The sequence below is a fragment of the Alosa pseudoharengus genome, unplaced genomic scaffold (genome assembly GCF_046254945.1).
Source record: "Alosa pseudoharengus isolate Yale_2024_CS ecotype anadromous, Long Island Sound unplaced genomic scaffold, YU_APseudo_1.1 YU_APseudo_1.1_scf_7, whole genome shotgun sequence".
NCBI classification, from domain to species: domain Eukaryota; kingdom Metazoa; phylum Chordata; class Actinopteri; order Clupeiformes; family Clupeidae; genus Alosa; species Alosa pseudoharengus.
Window position 1 is genome coordinate 28,021,434 of NW_027468859.1, and position 22,993 is coordinate 28,044,426.

General features: G+C 46.6%; 1 protein-coding gene across 1 annotated transcript in view; it reads left to right on the forward strand.

The window, feature by feature from the left end:
• Nucleotides 1-22,993, forward strand: part of LOC143110001 (regulator of G-protein signaling 6-like) — a 117,318-nt gene that overhangs the window by 4,491 nt on the left and 89,834 nt on the right. The window contains exon 2 of the mRNA XM_076272817.1: nucleotides 615-808. Coding sequence (XP_076128932.1) covers nucleotides 677-808 — 132 coding nt within the window. The 5' untranslated portion in view covers nucleotides 615-676. The remainder of the gene's footprint in view (nucleotides 1-614; nucleotides 809-22,993) is intronic.

The window sequence follows — 22,993 nt, forward strand, 5'->3', positions numbered from 1 at the left end:
AGATACACACACACATCGCTTCAGTTGCGGGTGAATACAAAAAATGAGGATTTGAGGCTTCTTTTGACTCCCTGGTGTCTGCATGGGATGCTGAATTTGCTCTGTACGGCAGTGGAAAGTGTAGCCACTGAAGTGTCACTTGTCTGTCTTTCTCACACAACAGAAATGTGTGCTGTGCAAATCCAAGGCTTGTTACTTATTTATCTCCCTCTCTCTGTCTTTCTCTCTGTCTCTCTCTCCCTCTCTGTCTTTCTCTCTCCCTCTCTCTCTCTCTCTCTGTCTCTCTCTGTGGTGCTTCACGTTTCCAGTGCCTGAATGCATGAGTGAAGCTCTACCCATGTCTCTGTGGAGAGGGCCCTCCTCTGTGAATATTAACACTGTTTGAACTGCCAAACCCCAATGCATGCACGGGACACACACACAGAGAGAGAGAGACACACACACACATACACACAGACACACACAGACACACACACACACATATGTATGCTCTGTCTCTCTCTCTCTCTCTCTCTCTCTCTCTCTCTCTCTCTCTCTCTCTCTCTCTCACACACACACACACAGACACTGAATAAAAAACTTGTCTCTCCCCTTCTTCCCCTGTTTGTCCCCAGGGAGAGAAAGAGACGGTAGGCCAGCAGGTCTGCAGCAGACCAGAGCAGAACCAGGGCTAGTCATGGCAGAGGCCAGCCCAGAGCAACAGCCCACGACTGGGCTCACTGGAGCCGCACCGGCCCCTGGAGCCACTGGAGCCTCTGGAGCCACCGACCCAGACGAAGACTCCCCCAACATGATCGTCTACAGGAAGGTAGGAACGCCCCCAATGTTGTCTTCAAGGCATCGAGCTGTAGGAAAGGGCAGTGGCACTGACCTCTGCAAGAATGTTGTGAAGTGAATGTTCTAAAGAATATAAAGGTGTTATTGTGTGGTCCACCACTGTTTGAAATCTCGTACCTCTCCCTGACTGTGATATACACTACATGCAGATAAATGCCTTTTGGTTGCACTGCTGCCAGCAACAACAACATGACATTTTCCTGGTGCTGTATTCTGAATATTATTGCCACCCATTACCATTGCTTGCCAGTGGTATGATTTGTCATCTCTGAATAGTGTTGAAGGTAGCTCAGTTGGATTGTTTATTGCATTGGTAGAAATTAACTAATGATGTAGAGATCTGGCCCTTGTCTGAGGTCTTTTTTATCATCACTGAAACAAAAAGCTGCTGAGATATAAGGCCACTGACCTCTGAGCGTTGGCTGTGTTGAGCCAGCTAAAAAAAAACAGGAGACAGCGTGTGCTACTGTAAAATCATTAGTGTTGCTTTTTTCCACACCTGTCCACCAGCTCTCCTGTAGTGTAGACCAGCACCACGGCTTTCTTCATCAGGTGCATTAGTGGCCGGCGAGTGATTAATGTTTGTTTGGGACTAAGCCTGTCTAAACACTCCCGTAGGGTATCTCATTCACTAACACTGCGCCGATGTAAAAAGAAACAACTTTTTTAGCAGACGGTTTGGCGTGCAAACATGATTCACACAACCTGAGGTCATATTTAATCGTGTGACAATTTCAGATGATAAATAGGGACTCAGTGTACAATGGCCCGGAATTGACCAGTTTTGTTTGACAGCTCCCCCAGCGTAGATTGATATACACGGGTATAAAGAGTGCATGTGTGTGAATTACACAGTGACAGGGGAACATTTATTTTATTTTTTTCCCTTTTGCTGGAATAGATGAGAAGCGGTTTTCATGCTAGGCTAGTTTCCATGCTAGGCTAGTTTCCATGCTAGGCTAGTTTCCATGCTAGGCTAGTTTCTTACCAGAAGGTCTTGTTTGTTGTGCCTTTCTCTGGAGGGCTCAGACACAGTCCTTTAGACTCTGGAGGGGGCAGACACAGTCCTTTAGACTTTCAAAGTGCAATTCAAATGAGCTTTATTGGCATGACAGAAGCACTCTGTATTGCCAAAGCGCAAATGCAACCAATTCCTGAACAAACAAGCCGTTGAAGAAGGCACAGAAATGGGGGAGAAAGAGAGGATAACATCATACATTTATACTTTCTTTGTTTCTTTGAAAGAGTTGCCAACCTCCGCTGGAATTTTCCCCCTTCCTCGTTCCTTTCCCTTTTTGCTCCGTGCCGTGTCACATCAGCACTCTCCACCTTCCTGCTCATCTGAAGCACATCAATAGAGCCCACCAACTCCTGAGATCTCCCGTGTGATACTGTATGCCCTCTCTCTCTCTCTGTATCTCTCTCTCTCTCTGTGTCTGTCTGTATCTCTCTCTCTCTCTCTCTCTCTGTATCTGTCTCATTGTTAAAGGTGTTCGGTTTTTCTCTGTCCGTCAGCAATATTGCCAACCATCTGCAGAGGAAGCTGCTTTTGAAGGCAGCTTAGCACCTCAGGGATGGTTGTTGCTGTGGTTAGTCAGTGTTTCCCACAGAATTGGATTCAATTTGTGGCGGTAGCTGACTTTGACATCGGGGGGGGGGGGGGGGGTATTAAGATCATCTTGGTAGTGTAGGTCTGATTGAGTGCCTGTCACTTTATGACGTTTGAGGGAACCCTTGCAATTGTAACACAGTTGAAAGGCTGCTGATGTTTGAATGCAATTCATAAAGTTTTCTACATAGTTAAAATAAAGGTTCGTACTTCTCCTTGGGACAAGCACTTTTGAATTTTGGAAAACACTTTTCCATTTACATCGGGATTTTGCAAACATTCAGTGTCAGAGTCAATAAAATGAGCCCTTCAACGAAATTGACAAGCAGCTTAGAAGTAGACTAAGCATACTAAATTCGACATCCAAACAGTATTCTAACGTTAGCTTTGAGATACTGCTTGATTTCATAACTTTACTTAGTTTAGTCTCTTCAATGTAGCCTACTATGCTGTGATAAGACCTTAGAGTTCACTTCAATGCAGCAGTTTTGAACAAATTTGCACAGCATGGTTACGATGCTAAGCGAATTTAATAGCAATTTAGCAAGACGTCTTCTATGCAATGCTTCTATGTGGCAACAACAATCCTTCAACAATGGTGAATATTTTGTTAAATGCACATGCAGAGGAGGGGCAGCGGGCTACGAGAGAGAGCGGGGCGGGGCAAGGAAAGGCTGCGTGCGTAAAAAGCGCAGCTCAATGGCAATGCAAGGATTTGACCTTATATTTAATTTAAATTACATTAAATTGAACATAGAATATTCATCTGTGGCGGCCGAATTTTATTTCGTGGCGCCCCGCCACAGATTAGTCAATGTATGGGAAACACTGTTAGTCGACGAGCAGCACTTTTGGTGGTCCAAGGTGAGGCCTCCACTGAGCAGCGAGCATACTGTATGATGCACAATAAAACATGATGCAGAATTGCATACTAAAGGCAGCCTTGTGATATGATCCCAAAAGTATAAGTATAAGTAGGATAAGTATATATACTCTTTTGATCCCGTGAGGGAAATTTGGTCTCTGCATTTATCCCAATCCGTGAATAAGTGAAACACACACAGCACACAGTGAACACACAGTGAGGTGAAGCACACAGTAACCCGAGGCAGTGAGCTCGGGGAGCAGTGAGGGGTTAGGTGCCTTGGTCAAGGGCACTTCAGCCGTGGATGTGGGCATGGGAGAGCAGCGCTAAACCACTTCCCCCGCCCACATTTTTCCTACTGGTTGAGGATCGAACCGGCAACCCTTCGGTTACAAGCCCGAAACCCCTAACCAGTAGGCCACGGCTGCCCCACAAAAGGGGGGAGGGAGAGTGGGGGAGGTGACACGGTGGGCCTCCGGGCCTAATGAAGAGAGAGAGAGACAGTAACTTTAGCCAGGTGTCAGTGGGGCGAATGGAGAGGGTTATTACAGGGGAGCCTTTGGGTGATAATGAGTGGGGGTTTACTGACAGAGAATGAGAGGAAGTGAGAAGAAATGACAGAGCAACAGAAAATGGATGGGTAGGAGTGGATAGTGAAATATGGATTAGTAGGAGTAGGTAATGAAATGGAAAGACCGGGGGGGGGGAGTAAAGGGATGGAGGGAGTTAGAGAGAGAAAGGGAAGAAGTTCTTGAAGCATTTTCACTAAATGAGCTGTTTTTTGGATATTAGTTTTCCTATTTAACAGAGAATAGGAACAGAGAATTACTCTACCCCAAATAGGCTACCATAATTAAAACCGAGGATTAATTGGCCTCTGTGTAATTTAATTGGTATCATCACTCTGCAAGGGCAGCATTTACACAGGAACACAGGAACAGCATATACACAGGAATTGTAATATCTAAACTACTTCCTCCCAATACAAACAAATCAACACTGTGCTCTTGACACCCTTTTAACTCTTTTAAGTGTCAGAAGCCCACAAACACACTGAACACAGTATTATATCCACACACATGCACTTATTCTCTCACACACACAGAGCAGTACCTCCATGTGGCATGTCACTCAGCGACTGTTTGTGCCCCCCCCCCTCAGGCTGATTTAATATGGGACTTCTTGTGCTTCACACCACTCCAATTCGAGGTGCTGACCTTTGGCTGTTATGGCAACCGGTTAGTGGGCGGTGGAGCAAATATTGACCGTGGTGGTGGTGGCGCAGCCAGAGCAAGGGGGAGAGGGCGACAGAGGTGTCCACCCTGCCGTGGCTGGGGCGTTATTGCGCAATGCATCACTCTAATGTGTTTCAGGTCCCCGGATAGGTCACCACACCAGTGATTCCTGGGATTATGATAAGGGCCTTGGGAGACAGGGATTGAACTATTGCTTTGCAGCTTTTATCCTTGTGCGACAGGGAGAAAAGAGTGGATTATTCTTCAGAGTAAGGAGGGGGGGGGGGGTTCTTTTTCCAGTCATCATAAGATGACCCTTAAGGGAAAATGGATGCTGTTTGTGCTTGTGTTTGGTTTGAAAGAGACAATCAGAGAGGAAGGGAGAAGAGAGATAGGGAGATAGGGAGAGAGATAGGGAGATAGGGAGAGAGAGAGAGAAAGAGAGAAAGAGAGAGAAAGAGAGAAAGGGAGAGAATGGGTAGAGGAGAGAGATAGATGTGAGGAGAGAGGCAGGCTGAGAGTTTGATTGAGAGAGTGGTGGCAAAATGAGAGCACAAGGGAGAAAGTGAGAGCAAAAGTAGATACATAACAGTTGTCAGACTCAGAGACAGAGGCTGGGGAGGAGGAGGCAGTGGAAGAGGAGAAGGAGGAAGAGGAAGAGGAGGCGGATGGTGTCAGTGTTCAGGTTCACGCCACACAGCACAACACACCACACAAGCTTCGGGACTCGCCAGCCAGATGACCACAGCTACACCCCTGGCCAGGCACCAGCAGCATGGTACAGGGGCCACAGGGCCTGGGCAATACCATTTAGCACCACAGGGCCTGGGCAATACCATTTAGCACCACAGGGCTTGGGCAATACCATTTAGCACCACAGGGCTTGGGCAATACCATTTGGCACCACAGGGCTTGGGCAATACCATTTGGCACCAAAGGGATAGTGATGTCTTCTGCCATCTTCATCTGAAAACATTAGGCATATGCCTACGCACATTTAAGTGTCTATAAACTGGTACTAGAGGGCTTGGGTAACAGCAGGCAATGAGAGGGGTGGTGTAAAGGCTTGGAATCATTTACTGTCTTCTTTTAAGCATGGCAAGTGTGACGCTATATTGAAGTGCGTAATGAGGGTTGTGACAGAGCAACACATGTTTGGCAAATGGGCACTCACTAGGATAGCACAGGGATGTGTTAGTGGATGTTAGGGTTGTTTCCTGAGCTTAGAAGGCACAACTTTACAGTTTTTCTCGATTGCTTTTACCTGCTTAAGTAAACTGGAACCCACTTGGTCTTCATGACTACTTTCTTTGCACAGCAGAAGTCATCTCTTGCGAATGTGTTCACACATTTTCATTGGGTTCACACATTTCTCACACCCTTTTGCAAAACAGTTAACACAGGTGTCATTCAAAAGCCCCAAACTCTATTGGTTTTCCTATGCTAAACAAAAGGAAAACATATTTTCACAGGTGATATAGATTCCTTGCATAAGTCTGAATCTCTGATACACCTGTGTGAAACTCCTTTGCACAATTCTTCAATCAGCAATCATTCATTATACATAAGAGATGTCTGTTCTGTGTTGCTATTTGCAAGTATGGATCTAATGCACATTTAGACAAAGTAGGCCTACTGTATTGCCTATTTGGTGGGGAAAACAGTACAAAAGGTTTACTGTAGGTCTATTTCAATGAAAGTTGTAGTTTAATGAAATTTACAGTATCTTGCAAGGTGTTTGCTGTATGTCTTACATGTCAATGACTGTTACATTTTGGGAGGAATGAATAAATTATTTTTTATTCAGTACATTTTGTCTTTTCACAGTTTTTTTCTGATACCAGAAAAATGAGAAAGTAATGGAACAGACATAGCAAAAATGCTCATTTTGAGAACTAGATTTTGCATTTTGTTGTCCAGTGTGTAATGATTGATTAAAGAGTGTTTTTGAATTGGCAACAAGTTGTAGTGTTTGAAGGCAAGATTTGCTTTTGCTGCATGTTTTAAGTGTTTTGAGAGAGTAACAGCCTTTTGCAAGCAAAATGTGTCATTTTGTCCAGAGTGCTTTTGTTCAGACACAGGTGTTACAGTAACTGTTTTGAGAATGTGATGTCAGAGTTGATACAAATATCAAAACGATCGAGAAAAACTGTAATGTTAATAACAGATGCCACAGATGGCTTGGGTAACAGCATTTGGCAAAGAGGGACTCCTAGTTGGATGGGAGAGGGATAGAAAGGTAAATGCATAGTCTGTTGTGCTTATCTGAGTATATTAGGCCTACTGGTCTTGGCAATTCAGGTGACCTAGAGAAAAGAGGTGTGCGTGTGTGGATGTGTGTGTGTGTGTGTGTGTAGATGTGTGTGTGTGTGTGGATGTGTGTGTGTGTGTGTGGATGTGTGTGTGTGCGTGTGGATGTGTGTGTGTGTGTGTGTGTGTGTGTGCGTGCGTGTGTGTGGATGTTTGTGTGTGTGTGTGTGTGTGTGTGTGTGTGTGTGTGTGTTTCGGTGCTCATAGGTGAGCCCCCGGGGGTTCCCCAGAAAGCCCTGCACGTTTCTGAAACACAATTACGAGCCGGCATAAGAATGTTCTAGAGGGCAATCAAGGAGCGCACACCTTCTGTGCTCGTTAACATGCTCGTTTACATGCTTGTGCCGTTCGGAGATAAGGAGAAGGAGAATGAGAATGAATGAGAAAGAGAGAGAGAGAGAGGCAAGGTTGAGAGAGAGAGGTAGAGAGAGACAGGGCAAGGTTGAGAGAGAGAGAGAGAGGTAGAGAGAGAGAGAGAGAGGTAGAGAGAGAGAGGCAAGGTTGAGAGAGAGGTAGAGAGAGAGAGAAAGGTAGAAAGAGAGAGGCAAGGTTGAGAGAGAGAGAGAGAGAAAGAGAGAGGTAGAGAGAGTGAGAGAGAGGTAGAGAGAGAGAGGCAAAGTTGAGAGAGAGGTAGAGAGAGAGAGAGAGAGGTAGAGAGAGAGAGGCAAGGTTGAGAGAGAGGTAGATAGAGAGAGAGAGGTAGAGAGGTAGAGAGAGAGGTAGAGAGAGAGAGGCAAAGTTGAGAGAGAGGTAGAGAGAGAGAGAGAGAGAGAGAGAGAGAGAGAGAGGTAGAGAGAGAGAGAGAGAGGTTGAGAGAGAGAGGTAGAGAGAGAGGTAGAGAGAGGGGGGGAGGGGGAAAGATGAGAGAAAGAGAGGAAGAGGAGCAAGAGGGAGTATGAAGAAACACAATTAACCTGAATGAGCAGCGAGACAGGACTGACTTTGATGAATCTGCCCATTAAGAGAGCGTGCAAGGCCCCAGGGAGAAGAGCATTTCCATGACATGAGAGCAAAGAGAATTAAAAAGGGTATGTGTGTGTGTTTGTGTGTGTGTGTGTGTGTGTGTGTGTGTGTGTGTGTGTGTATAAGAGAGAGGGGGGGGCTCTTTATACTTTTTTCGAAATCAATACACCCGCATAGAAATTATGGATTGGATGCTTTTGTTTCAGAACACCAACAGTCATAGCGTATACTGTAAACATCAATAACACCTAAGGTATAACTGGAGTAGGTCACCATGTTTACAAATGATATTACAAAGCAGGCCTGTAGCTACTAAATCTACTGGAGAGGTCCATCATGTGGGTTCTTTCTGGTTCTTCCTGTTAGACGTTTATGATTAGACTGTATTTTTACTCCACTGTTGACAAAATACATTCAGAGGCAACCATGCAGACATCTGAATTTGGGTGCAGGAGAGTAGCCTCTTCCTTGTGTTTGAAACCGCTCGATGGTGTTTTATGCCCCCAATGTCGTCTTCCAGGCAGCGCTGCCACCGCTGACTTAAAGGCACCTAATCCTAAACCTAAACCCAACCCTAACCTTAACCCATGGCTAACCCTAGTGCCTTCCAGGTAGCACTGCCTTGAAGACAACATTGGGGGCATAAAACACCAAGAAACGTTTAAAACCCTAAGCTCATTTAAATACCCATAACATCAAGGCCTGTAAGGAAAGGTAAGTGTTGCTTTAGCCAAGCTAGTGGACGTGTTGAAGCCAGAGGAGGCCTACCTCATCTGAACTGTCCTTCACAGCAGTTCAACACAATCATTTTGAGATACCGGTCCCTGTGACTCGTCTCTCAGTTCCATCCAGCTCAGCTCACCCTATTTCCCATCCTCTACATGACACTGCCGGCAATCTGAATAGGACCAATGTACCAACAAGCTGTACGAAATCCATCCTACTGTAAAGAAGAGACTATTTTTTTCTTTTCAAGCTAGACACGACCAAATAGTTTATACCAGATGCCGTATAGGACACTCAAGACTCACTCATAGCTTTCTATTGAGTGGTGAAGATCCTCCATCATGCCAATTTTGCAAAATGCCCCTGTCAGTGAGACATATTTTGATCTGTTGCCCTGCCTTGAAAACCAAAAGACAACAATTGTATCACCAAAGTTCTATAGCTGATGTTTTTAGTAAGGTCCCACCTTTGAAGGTTTTAGAATTTCTTACTAGCATAGATTTTAAAAAACATATTTAAGCTTCTCTAACACACAATGATCTGGCCATTAAATAGCCTTAGTTGCTGAAATGGCCTTAAATTCAACAAACAAACAAACAAACAAACAAACAAACAAACGTGACACACTGAGTGTTTTCTCTACAAAAACTGTTTAGTTTGCAGCTTCACTCCCACAAACACACAGCCTTCTTTGGCTGTTGCTGTGTCTCTTGCTGCGCAACTAATCCCTCTGCAAGAGATATTAGAACCAGCCGAGCAGCCCCCGACGCACTGAATCCATGCCTAAAGAACAATTAATCGCCTTTTTGAAGGAGAGGCAGAACGCTTATGCTAACTTGCTATGCTAAATTGCTCCCATTTGTTTCTCTCTGGCACTGACGCTATGCAGTAATGTTGCTTATGCTAACTTGATATGCTAACTTGCTCCCATACTGTATGTTTCTCTGTGGCTCAGCCGTTATGTGCTACATGTAGGCTACGTGGCTAGCACCAAGATTGACACATGCGAAACCTGTTGCCGGGAGACAGTCTGCGCCGCTAGACTTGCTGCCAGGCAATCTTGCTGCACTTGTCTCTGCCGAGGCTATCATCACTCCTGCTACAGCCATTTTTTTTCTTTTTTTCCCCTCCGCCCAATTATATTTATATCTGATGCGAGTTTTCTCACCCTGTCTTTCACGCGGCTGCCAAAGTTAGCTTGTTAGAGTGTGGGTGTGACTGAGTGTGTGGGTAAATCTATCTGAATAAATGTGAGTGTGTGTTTGTGTGTGTGTGTGTGTGTGTGTGCGCTTGTAGGTGAGTGTGTGTTTGTTGATGTGACTGTGTGTGTGTGTGTATGTGTGTGTGTCTGCACTGAGTCATAGAGGGACCCACTGCGCTGCTGGCTGGCAGTTTCAGGTGGTTGCAGATCCTGGGTGCGGATATATAGAGTGTCAGGAGTGAGGATCGCTGCCTATGCACCATTTATAGCCTAGGGTCTTTCAGCTGAGCAACACCAGCCTGAGCTACATTAATGACTGTATGTCAGTCTGTGTGTTTGTGTGTGTGTGTGTGTGTGTGTTTCTGACAGAGTGAGAGAGAAAGAGATAGAAACAGAAGGAGAGAGAGTTTTTGGCAAAAGAGCGCATGAGAAAAAGAGAGAGAGTGAGAGAGAGTGCTGTTAGACCTAGAGACATGTCGTTTTACTGTCAAATCAAATCTCAATCGTCACCATTACCAGAGGGGCCTGATATGGCCTCTCTTTTCTTCTGGTCCCTGTCCAACTCTCTCCATCTCCATCTTTGAGTGCCTTTTAATGTGTGGACACCAATGACCATTACATTCTAGGGAGCGGATGAGGCATTGTATCAGACAATAATTATGCTCAATGAAAAAAAAAAAATTATTTCAAAGACGCTCACAGGAGACAGACACTAATGCCATTATGGTTTCATGAGCCTGCTGACTCATATTTCAAAGGAAGATGGCATGGAGGCTTCTCTCTTCCTTGGGCATTTTAAAGGAAAGTGTTTGTGTCATAAGTTTGTTTTCCATATAGTTCTAATAACAGTGGGTGGACACTGAAATGTGACGGGGAAAAAACTTCAGAGGACAGGAATGTAAATACAATTCTTTTGTGCATTCTGGAAGCAACTGATATGGGAGACTTTGAAGTCAGGGTGTTATTTGGTGGGTTTGTGCAAATTACGTCTCAGCTACATTTTTGCAGCAGCTTGCATTTCTTGTCACTTTTTTTCTCTATAGATATATACAGTATATTTCTGACAGCTGATCTGTTTTTTCCTTTACTGGCCAAGAGTCTGTAAGTTTATAGAGTTTTTCAACCAACAGGAAACAGGTTCTTGAACTGGTTCCATTAGTATTCTTTGAACCTTGCTAACCAGCAAGTATGCATCCTCAGCAGTGCACTACTGAAGTAAACAATACCAAGTATGCATCCTCAGCATTGCACTACTGAAGTAAACAATACTACCAAGTATGCATCCTCAGTAGTGCACTACTGAAGTAAACAATACTACCAAGTATGCATCCTCAGCAGTGCACTACTGAAGTAAACAATCCTACCAAGATGGAGGAACGCATTGATTACCTTCCTCTCCAAATAGTAGAATGTCACTGCCCTCTCCAGTTTGCACTGAAAATAATAAAAATACATAAATGTTTTTGTTCCAGCTGGGAATTTTTTTTAGGTTCTGAAGTTGAATCACTCCTCAAAACAGCGCACAATTTTGGTGGGCGAAACAGAATAGAGCCCATTCCCTGTTGGTGGAGAAGAGGCATTTTTGGTGTGTGTGCGAGTTCCTGGTTCCAGTGAGCTGGCTATATTCGAGGTGGTCAGGAGCAGGGGGCACGGGTCAGGGGTTGTGGTCTTCGGGGAGACGCAGAGCTCGGTGGGGGAGATCTTAGAGGGCATGTTATAAATTAGCCCTGAGCAAAGGGATAGTCTGGCAACCTTTAACAGAGCAAGGCAGAGAGGGAGAATGAAAGAAAGAGAAAGGGAGAGAAAGAGAGGAAAAGAGGGAGAAAGGAGAGAGAGAGAGAGAGAGAGAGAGAGAGAGAGAGGCTGACATCTATGTGGGATGTGATTTATGTTTCTCCATTTTATTGTATTATTTTTATGGGGCCCCTACATGTCCAGCACTCCTCTACTCTCCTCTTCTCCCCCTTTCATTTCCCCATCCTCTCTTTCCCACCTCTGCTCTGTCCATCTTTGAGCTCCTCTGTCATCCTTCTTTCCTCCTTCCTCCTCTCTCTTCCCCTCATCCCTCTTTTCCCTGTCACCTCTTCTCTCTTCTCTTCCCCTCTTTTCTATCATCCAGTGTTGTCGTTCCTCTTTCCTCCATGTTTCTCCCCTCCTACTCTCCTTTCCTCTCTACTCTGTCATCCTCTGCTCTTGTGTTCACTCTCTCATCCTCTGCTCTCTGTCTCTCTCTCTCTCTGGCACTCTCTCCATCTCCCTCCCCCTCCACTCTCTCTGTCTCTCTCTCTCTCATCCTCTGTCCCTGGTGGCTGGTCCGTCGCTAGCTGAGAGTCCACACTGCAGACATCACAGCACAGCTGTGCTAATTGTTTATGCTTTGCTGTTGTGCTTCTCGGTCAGCAGAGAGGGCCACAACAGCAAAGCATAAACAATTAGCACAGCTGTGCTGTGATGTCTGCAGTGTGGAATTCAGCTAGCGACGGAACCAGCCAACCAGGGCCAGAGGATGAGAGAGAGAGAGACAGAGAGAGTGGGGGGGGGGAGATGGAGAGAGTGAGAGAGAGAGAGAGAGAGAGCAGGCTGAGTGAAGTGAACACCAAGAGCAGCAGTTAATAATTTCCTTGAAAACCGGCTCCTCTGAGCTGTTGGTTTAATTTTAGTGCATCTGCCCACAGAAATGTTTCAAATGAAACGCAGGCAGGATTGTTTCTGGTGTTGTTTTTGTTGTTTTGTGTTTTGCTTGTGAAAGAAGGCCTGTGTGCTGGACCGGTCTTCTAGGCTCCGTAGACTCTGCTGCTTTCATTCATGCTATCCAGAAGCATGTGACAGTCTTCAGCTGTCCACATCCAGCCACTGTGGTGGTGCTAATGTCTGCCTGAAGACTAGACTTCTGGGTTGTCAGCCAGGGGCGATTCTAGACCTAGAGCTTTGCTGGGGCACAGGCACCCAACACCCAATACATAAAAACATTTAAATGTGCGCGCAATATGAAATAAATGGCTTTTACGTCTAGCCCCCATCATGTCCTCATCCATTTCTTGCCTGTCTCTCTCCTCCTCCTCCTCCTGCCTGGTACTGGACTGCCCAGCCTGTGCTCTTTCTCCCCTCTCTTCTTCTTTTCGACCTTCTTCTCCTCCTCCTTCTCCTCCTCCAGCACTCTCTCCCTCAATTGTTGTAGCAGCCACTGCAGCAACATCCAAACACATAGGCATAAGTTGGCCTACTGTATACTCACTGTATGAATTGAATAGGCTTTCCTACACAAGGGAAGCTTATTTTTAGTCAAAATTGAGATATACTTCCCTCCCATGCAAGGGTCCTGTAGTCATCCTGGCAATACTGCAGTTCTTAGCTTAAATAGCCTACTAAAGCCTTCATCAGGGGCGGAGCTTGAGGGGGTGCGGCACGCCCCCGGCCCGGGACCCGTAGCGGCTGAGTGGACTTGCCATGTTGTCCATACAGAATGAGAGACTGAGTAGACTTGCCATGTTGTCCATAGAGAATGAGAGAGCAAAGAAAATGGACATACACAGAGCATCGTGGACGAGTTTACGGAGCGCAAGGCTCGTCGTATGCCCTTCAAATAGTGCTGCGTATTAATAATTGTTTTATTATTAGGGGTCATATAGCCTAATGTTTTTGTTGTTGTTCTCTTGGTTACACTTAATGTACGTTCGATGGACTTCAAAATTACATAGTTGCTCTCCGTGGCGCTGATGCTTGTAAGACCCGCTGTTGCGGGCATGTGTATGTTGTAAAATTATGTTATGATGAGTTTAATAAAGGGCCCGGTCATGTGCCCCGCCCCCGGCCCGGCTCTGACTTGTTCCACCACTGGTCTGAGTGGCTATTTTGTGTGCATGTGGGTGTGTGTGTGTATGTGAGTACCATGCCTTTGGTCAGTTCTCTGAGATCGCCAATGTGCGAGAGTTGATATGCGGCGACACTCTCAAGCTGAAGGTCCTCCTCTGTGGTGACCCTGCACCAAAGGCTTAAAGGCTTAGTGGACAACTTCTCAGAACTCTTTTCTGTTCCTCTCTCTTTCTCCATCTCTCTCTGCCCCCCCCCTCCTCCACCGTCTCAATCTTTCTCTCTTTTTCTCTGTCTCCCAATTTTCTTTCTGTCTAAATATCACTCTATTTTCACTCATTTTCACTCCCTCCTCACTTCTTCTCTGTCTCTCCATCACACTTCTCCCTCCCCCTATTGTTGTCTTTGTGTGTGTGTGTGTGTGTGTGTGTGTGTGTGTTTGAGGAAACACAGGGCAGCCTTAAATGACAGCATGATGAGGCTACACTCAGCATGAAAGTGATTCATTATGTGTCCTTAAATGCTTCCCAATACTGGCAACTCAGATGTCTATTAATCGGCCCCATGCGGAGAGGCTCCGTCCTCATTTTAAATGAAGGGGAAATGAGAACCGGCTCATTAAAAAGTTTGTAATTACAGGGTTTCAGAGCTGTCAACGGAAATGCATATTCAAGCCGCTCGTGCTAAATTATTCCTGTCCGTCTAATTACTTGAGTCATGTGCAGCTGTAATTGATCAGTCTCATCCTCGACAACCTCTCTTCACGTAAACGCTCCGAGTTTGGTTGAATGTTTGTGGGTGTGACTAAGGAGTAGTGTCTTGTAGCTAAGGGCTGCTGCTTTGTCTGCCATTGTTACGAAGGCTGAGGGTAGCCTACTTCAAATGAGGCACCAAAATGAAGGCCACTTATGCAGAGCTCCGCTGGCTATTGAACGTTGCTTGCCTCCATTTTTGCCTGCAGCTTTGATCATCTTTTTTTATCGTATTTTAATCATCACTATTCATTTGAGTTATTCAACTGTATTTAGACTGGCTTACAGCACAGGTAAGGTTTGTATTGTGCTGAAGGAAAGTGTTACGGCCGTAGTGTGTCTCTTCATGTAGAGCAAGGTGATTGTAGCACAAAGATAAACATTGTTTTGATGCACAACAGAAGGGAACACAGACACACACACACACACACACATATACACACATTCTCTGCTTGCTGGGAATGGAGAGGGGTCAGCTGAGTTGGTAATTAACTGGTCTATGTTTGGGGTCAGATGCTGCCCTCACCCTGTCCAATTAGGAAGACAAACTGTTTCATCTCTCCCTGCTGCTGGGTGGCCAACCCCTGCCCAATTTTGGCTGGCACAACCCCCCTGCGTGGTGGCTCTCACACTGGTGACAGACCCTCATCTGAGCAGCGCACTCGCCATAGAGTCTCATGCACAGAGACTCCTTACATAAGGATCCATTCAACCTGAATGGAAAAAATGGGGGGGGGGGGCGGAAACGGAAAATGACATGGCCACCTTCACCTACTGACCACTAAGGATGCGGAGGATGCAATTGTCTGCTGGGGTCACGTCAGCAGAGAGAAGAACAAAAGGACAGCGAGACTCCACGTCCTGGAGTGACCCCCAGCATGATACTGAGGGCGGGTTTGCATCCTCCCACTCCCTTTACCTTCAGAGATCACCCCAGGGCACCGCTGGAAATGTCAGCGAGTCAGAGAGGGGGGCAGTGGACTGGTGGACAGGACCAGCGAGGGACTGACCCACCATCACCTGACTCATAGACTCTCGTTCAGAGTCAGAGATATTTGGTTTGGTTTGTGCTCTTTGAGAATCCAACATGAGCGCACACACACACACACACATGCACGCACACACACACACACACACACACACACACACACACACACACGCACACACACACACACTAAACCAAACTGAATAGACATATAATGAAGTGTATACTGGAGACAAACTGTAAAATACTATGTTGCTGATTTGTGCAAATGGATAACAATTGTGCTTCTCTGGTAGATTTCTGATTTGTTTGGACATATTGTGTTTTTCAAGGCACCTGGAACAGAGGGGCTCTTCCTGTGAGCCATCAATCATCCCCTTCACAGAACCGTGTGATTATTTTTTCAACTACCCTGTTAAAAAGTTTCTTCTGAGCCTCCTTCATCTCAACTTTCTCGGTATGTGATGTTGTTGGGAGACTCCACTGAGGACATAGTTCATAGCTTCTTCATAGTTCATAGCTTCTAAAGTCCACCCACGTCCATAGCAGCCTATAGAGATACCGCAGAGAGACACCACTGATTCCCACGCCAACTCACTTTGATTGGTGGGAATGCCGGAATCCTACAGAGGGTTTTCCTTCACTTTGGAGACTGGACTTGAGACGTGCCAGAGAGGCTAACGGAGATCTCATCTCCTCAGAGGGACTGACTCTGCCCCACAGCCTTGTCCACCCCATCTCCACCCCATCACTTCACACTTATCTGGGAATGCTGATGAATCCCTTTTTAGGGATGTCAGATTCCTCTCTCTCTCTCTCTCTCTCTCTCCCATGTCCAGCAGTTAATAACAATATTCCGATACCTCGATATTGCTTCATTAAGGGATTGTCGGTTATTCCCATACGGAATCCCGGAAGCCTCCGGAAAAGGAAAGTCTTGCTTCAAGATCACGATTCTTTTTTCTTCACGCAGCGCTGGAGAGGACAGGAGAAAGGGTTACATTATTTAGCGTGCAGCTGTGCACACGCGCGCTCAGGAGGGATTAGCATGCTGTTGTTTCAGTGAAACAATGGGAACGTGTGCCAATAAAGCCGCTAAAGCCGCTCGTTTGCCAAGCTATTTTTGGCAGCCGTTACAAAGGGGGCCCTGCACTTCAAAGTGTTGCGTTGAGGGTCTTTTTGACATTCAGATTGAAATTGTATTTACACCCCAAATCATCGGGTTCCGGCCCTGCATTTGTAAATTGGCAGCGTATGGCTCTCTCTCTCTCTCTCTCTCTCTCTGTCTGCTGCGTGGGCATTGGGTGTTAAGATTTTTGGATGTGTGGCACTGTGGCACAATGGGCATACACACCTGCGGGTACTGTTGTGCTAATGTGGTGTGCCCATCTCTGGAGAGCATCTGCTCTTTCTGTGGGCGCAACAGCATGCCAACCTCCTTCCCCGCCACCACCACCCAACACCACCCCTTTTCACAGTCTCTGAGTAAAACAAGCTGCAAGCATAACAACGTCTAAATATGCAAAGCCCATTGTTGCCAAAATAGGCCCTTCAGCTAAAATAAAGCCCTCTCATGAGTTGGCGCTAACACGTGTTTAGCTTGTAGTGTGTAAAACAACATGACATTTTGAGGTGTGTATGATGAGGTAGATGTTAACTTCTTTATACCAATCAGTGATGCAGATGGCCAGGCTCACCTAGGCTTGGAGAATAATGTTAGCGCTGTAGTCGTAGCGCAGAGCTCTCACAGTTGTGCCAGGGCAAGTTCAGCCTCTCAAAGTCATCTCGTTGCTAGGCAGCTAGTTTCTTACTCCTGCGGAAAGGATTGTAGTGCACACACACACACACACAGATGCACAGACGCACGCACACACACATACACACACAGAGACACACATATCAATATAAAGGCTTGTGTGATATCCCTCTGTAGTCTCTCCAAGCTCTCAACACACACACACACACCACACGCACACAGACACGCACACACAGCACATTTTTGTATTTTCAACCAGGGGCAGATTGTGGTCTTGGGGTGGGGACAGGTAGGGTAGGGATTCTCATAAAGGTGGAGAGACGAGGAGCAATATTGCGTGGTGGGGTTGTTTATGGCAAGGTGGACGGGTTAATCCCCCCTCTCTGCACTGCTCCGTACGGCGCGGCGCGGCGCATCACAAATCTGGCGTAATGCAGTTTGTCGGCAGCGCGGGGGAGAATACGGTTCATACTGTACTGAGTGCTGAGCTCTCTGAGAGCGATTTGATAAGGGGCTCAGCCACCGCACATACATCTCCAAACTGTAAAGACTCCCCCAAGGGAGGTGGGATATATCAGGTAGGTGTGTGTGTGTGTGAGTGACTGTGTCTGTGTGTGTGAGAGAGAGTATGGTATGTCTATGATGTGTTATGGGGAACATTTGCAATAAACAATTGAGTGTGTGTGTGTGAGTGTATGTGAGGTGTGTACATGGTTGTCTGTGTCTTGTGATGTATGTATGTGTGTGTGTGTGTGTTAGAGTTTAGATTCTCTGCCCGCGGGCCGGGTCGGGCCGATATTTCCAGCCACTATCCTCGGGCCGGGCCGGGCCCTTGATCAAGCTTGCTTTTTTTTTTCTTCTAATCATTAGCCTACTTGGGTGGGGAGCTAAAGCTATGCCATAGTCAGACTCAGAAATAGTTTATATTTATCAAAGTAGGCCTAAGTAACAAGTGTATACAAAGTTATACAAGTTATAGGCTCAGAGTTACAAAATGTCAATTGTAATGTCATCTGCGCAACACGTGTCATGCGCAGCTTCTCCACTCGCACACATCACACCGGGCCTGCCTCTGTCCTCTAAACGGATTTCTGTAGCTCAAACAGCTCGGAATTGTAGTTGAGAACGTCAGTTATAATGGCCCACGTATTTAAAAAATGTCGGGTTTAAATTACAAATTACAGTTAACGTGTCGGGCCGGGTCGGGCTCGGGCACAATGTGCACGGGCTCGGGTAGGGTCGGGCTTGATTTTTTGGGGACCGATCTAAGCTCTAGTGTGTGTCTGTCTGCTGTGTCTCCTCATTAGAAAGTCTCTGCCAGTATAGAGCAGCACTCTCCAACAAATGACAAGGAGTGTTGTGTTGTAAGCCGTACTAACCCAAACAGCGATGGTTAGAGAATATTTTATATTCCTAAAAATGTTGCAGAGCAACATATTACAGTCCCGTTGATATGAATTAAATGATACAAAAGATGTAGGTTAAAGTAAGGTCAATTACTTTATGTAGTGCAGTCCCTAGCACAGTGGCTACTTAAAGCGATTCAACACAAAGACAATGACAACGCAAACAATCAATAGTCCATTGTACCAATGGCTCTTGGTGTGAGCTGAAACACACAGCATTCATGAACAGTTCAACCAGGCTGTCTGTAAAGCTCTGGAAGCACAGATCAGGCTAAAGTCTTGATGTAAAGATGTCGATCAGAAGCTCAAATGCCATTGACAGTGGGCATTCATTCTTTGCAGTGATCAATATAAAGACGTATCGGACCTCCGAACGTTGGGAAGGCCGATTTAAGTCAATGGTACTCTCTGCAGCATGCAGCATGCTGAAGAGATGCATAATGTGTGTGCTTGTGGGTGTGTGTGCGTGGTGTGTGTGTGTGTGTGTGTGTGTGTGTGTGTGCGTGTGTTTGTGCGTGTGTGTGTGTGTGTGTGCGTGCATGTGTTTGATTTAATCTTTCTTCTTTCCGTTTTTCCATTTCCCCCTCTCGCACACAACAATTTCCCCCTCCTCATTACCCATTTGCCAGTGCCTCTGTGAGCTGATTGGGGAGCGTGGGTCTCCTTCACCTGTGAGCCGTAGTGGCCTCGCTGAAGAGCCATTGATTTTTCAGCAGATGGCACGCCTAGCAAACTGGGAATTCTGCCAGTGGGGCGTTTAGTGCAGGTTCAAGTGGGCACCGCCACAGTTTAGTGCCTCTACGGGCCGGGGGAATATGAAGATGGGGAGACGGCAATCAGCTGTCAATCAATGGCTGTTTTTCTCTCATCACCCCCCCCCCCCCCCTCCACGCCTTCACTTCCTGCTTGACTACAGGCTGCAAGTGGCGTTGCTACAAGTCATTTACGAGGCAAGCGAGCGATTTGCCCTGCGGGGTTTTGTGTACTCCTCACCTCTCCAACCCCAAGCCAAGTGCTGCTCCCACATCTTCCTTTTCCTTTTCCAGCTCAACCTTCAGGGAGCTTCAGTGGTGTGTCTCTCTCACATGCAGCGGCTCGTTTGTTTTTGTCCTTTTTTTAGACATGAGAGAGAGAAAGTGAGAGAGTGAGAGAGAGAGAGTGAGTGAGAGAGTGAGAGAAAGAGAGAGAGTGAGTGAGAGAGTGAGTGAGAGAGAGAAGGAGAGAGAGAGAGGGAGAGAGAGAGAGAGAAGGAGAGAGGGAGAGAGAGAGGAAGTGAGAGAGAGGGAGCGAGAGGGAGTAAGAGAGAGAGTGAGAGAGAGAGAGAGAGAGAGAGAGAGGGAGAGAGAGGGAGCATGGTGCGTGTGGGTTGATACTGCCGACGGGAGTGGAAGCAGGGGTGCTGGGATGAGGAGATGCCCTGTGTGCACACTCACACACACACACACACATACACACACACCATGCACGCACATACACACCATGCACGCACATACACACACACACACACTGTGAGGCCAAATGCTTGGGAAAAAACCCTTTACAGCCCCATGACTGAGCAGTGAAGTGGGCCGATTTAGTTCCCAAAAAAGATGCCATTCATAACAAAACGTTTGGGCGATTGAGGTCAATGCTCTACCTCTCCTCTCCTCTCCTCTCCTCTCCTTCTCTCCTCTGACTTCCAATCTCTGCACTCCTCCTTTCTTTATCTTTTCTCTCTACCTTCTGTATCCTCTTTTCTCCAGTATTCTCTTTTGCACTCCTTTTTTATCTCTTCTCAGCTCTCTCTCACTCTCCACTTTTTATTTCTCTTCCCATCCCCTGTTTCTCTCTTTTCCTTCCCTGTCCTCTCTCTGCTTTCACTCTCTTATCTCACCCTCTGTTTTCCTCTCAGCCCCCCCCTCTCTTTCTCATTCTCTTTTACCCCTTTCTCCATCTATATCTATCTCTTTCTCTCCTTCCCTTCTCTCTTCCTCTAAAACTCCCCCTTTGTCTTTCCTTCCCCCTCTCCTCCGTCTTCCTCTGTTCTCCACTCTCTATCTATCTATCTATCTATCTATCTATCTATCTCTTCCCTCCTCTCTTCTCTCCCCTCCTCTCTTCTCCCCTCCCCTCCTCTCCTCTGTTCTCCCCTCCTCTCCCCTCCTCTCTTCTCCCCTCCTATCCTCTCCTCTCTTCTCCCCTCCTCTCCCCTCTTCTCTTCTCCCCTCTTCTCCTCTCCTCTCTTCTCCCCTCCTCTCCTCTCTTCTCCCCTCCTCTCCCCTCTTCTCCCCTCCTCTCTCCTCCCCTCCTCTCTCCTCCCCTCCTATCCTCTCCTCTCTTCTCCCCTCCTCTCCCCTCTTCTCTTCTCCCCTCTTCTCCTCTCCTCTCTTCTCTCCTCCTCTCCTCTCTTCTCCCCTCCTCTCCCCTCTTCTCTTCTCCCCTCCTCTCTCCTCCCCTCCTCTCCCCTCCTCTCCCCTCTTCTCTTCTCCCCTCCCCTCCTCTCTCCTCCCCTCCTCTCCCCTCCCCTCTTCTCCCCTCCTCTCCCCTCCTCTCTCCTCCCCTCTTCTCCCCTCCTCTCCCCTCTTCTCTTCTCCCCTCTTCTCCCCTCCTCTCCCCTCTTCTCTTCTCCCCTCCTCTCTTCTCCCCTCTTCTCTTCTCCCCTCCTCTCCTCTCCTCTCTCTCGGTGGGTAATGTCTGTTAAATGTTTAAAGTACCTGCCCTGGTAGACAGCTGTGCCCACTCTCCACACAGGTCGCAGGAGGATAGAGATCCTTTTCATCTGCGCCTCACACTCAGTCACATGGAGGGGTTGCTCTCCGCCCCCACAGAAACAGAACAGACAGAGAGAGAAGGGAGGAGGTATGGAATGATGGAATAAGAGGGGCAGAAGAAGTGGGTGGTGGTGATGGGAACTAAAGATGGAGAGACAGTGAGAGTCAAAAATGAAAGAGAGAGACAAAGAGAGAGGATGAGAAACTGCAAGGTCTTTGAAAGGTCCTGACATTAGTATGGATTTGAGTCAAATGCTCAACAACTGTGGAAAAGTTTGTTTTGTTGTCTAGATGGTTTTAGGTTTGTGATTTAGTGTTGATAGCGTGAGGGAGGTTGGGGAAACACAACAGTCTTCTGTGGTCATAGAGCAGGGGTGTCAAACGGCACGGGGGCCAGATCAGGCCCGCCAGAAGGTTTCATATGGCCCCCCAGATGTTTTAGGTAGGAAGGGAAAATTAGAAAAAAGATCACATCCAGTTGTCTTTAACAATGTGTAATAAGCAATATCTCCATGATATGATAAATTGATAACCTAGCACTACAAAACATCCTCAGCAAGGAATAAGCTGAAAAACTAACATGGAAGTAGGGCATTTCAAGAGAGAAAGAGCAGTATATGACAGCAGTACATTATTTGTACTTGTACATCGAATAACTCTGATACCCATGCAGAAAATGACCATGACAATGACGGCCCACCACAGTGTGTGGAGTTGGTATTGTGTGAAGTGCGGATATGGTATTGAGACTAAATATGAAAATGATCAGAAAAGAACCTGCCTGGTCAAATTGGCCGATGATTTACATGGCAGACTCTGTGACTTCGCCCTCACGCTGTGGCAAATTAGGCATCGAAGGTCGCTGTTGTGGCTCCCTGACTCCCGTCCGCTTAATGGCCCGTTTAAAGCCTGCCAGCGTCTTGACAGCTTCGGAATAAAACAAAATAACGGCCATAGAGTAGCGAGCAGCAGCCAGCCACCCACCGCTGGGAACCATCAAAATGTTAGTAAATGACAAAGAGAGAGGGATGAGATGGAGAGAGAGAGAGAGAGAGAGAGAGAGAGAGGGAGATGGGGTTTGATGGGGTGAGGGTATTGGGGGGTGGTAATCACAGAGAAAGTGCCGGAAAGACAGGGATGGGTGGCGAGTAAATAATTTAAGTGGAGATGGATGGATGAATTAGCCGGCCGGCCAGCGTTGGTGGTGGAGGCTGATGGAGGTGAGGCTGAGATGGAGACTGAAAGATCATTAGGAGCCCGTTACTCAGAGGCCAGCCATTATCCACGGCAGGGGAAAGAATAGATGACAGATTAAAAGAGTTATGGGGCTTCTGTGTGTGCGTGTGTGTGTGTGTGTATTCGTGTGTGTGTGTGTGTGTGTGTATTCGTGTGTGTGTGTGTGTGTGTGTGTGTGTACGCCATACGCCATGTGTACCGCATTGCATTCACATCACAAAAAAAAAATCAGGTTCTCATAATTACCAGATAGTATCTCATAATTATGAGATAGTATCTCATAATTATGACATATTATCTCATAATTACGAGATAATTATCTCATAATTACGAGATAATTATCTCATAATTACGAGATAATTATGATTTATGACACATTTCCAATTCTGCCCCCACTTGTGTGTGGCAATGACATGGTCTAGCTAGCAACATTAGAGAAGATAGACCTATCAGCTTCCCAAGAGAAAGTCTGAAGCTGAAGTTCCTTTCAAACCTTTAGGCTACTTAGGATTCACTGTAAAACTAAGCAGACCAACAGAGTACATCTCAGTT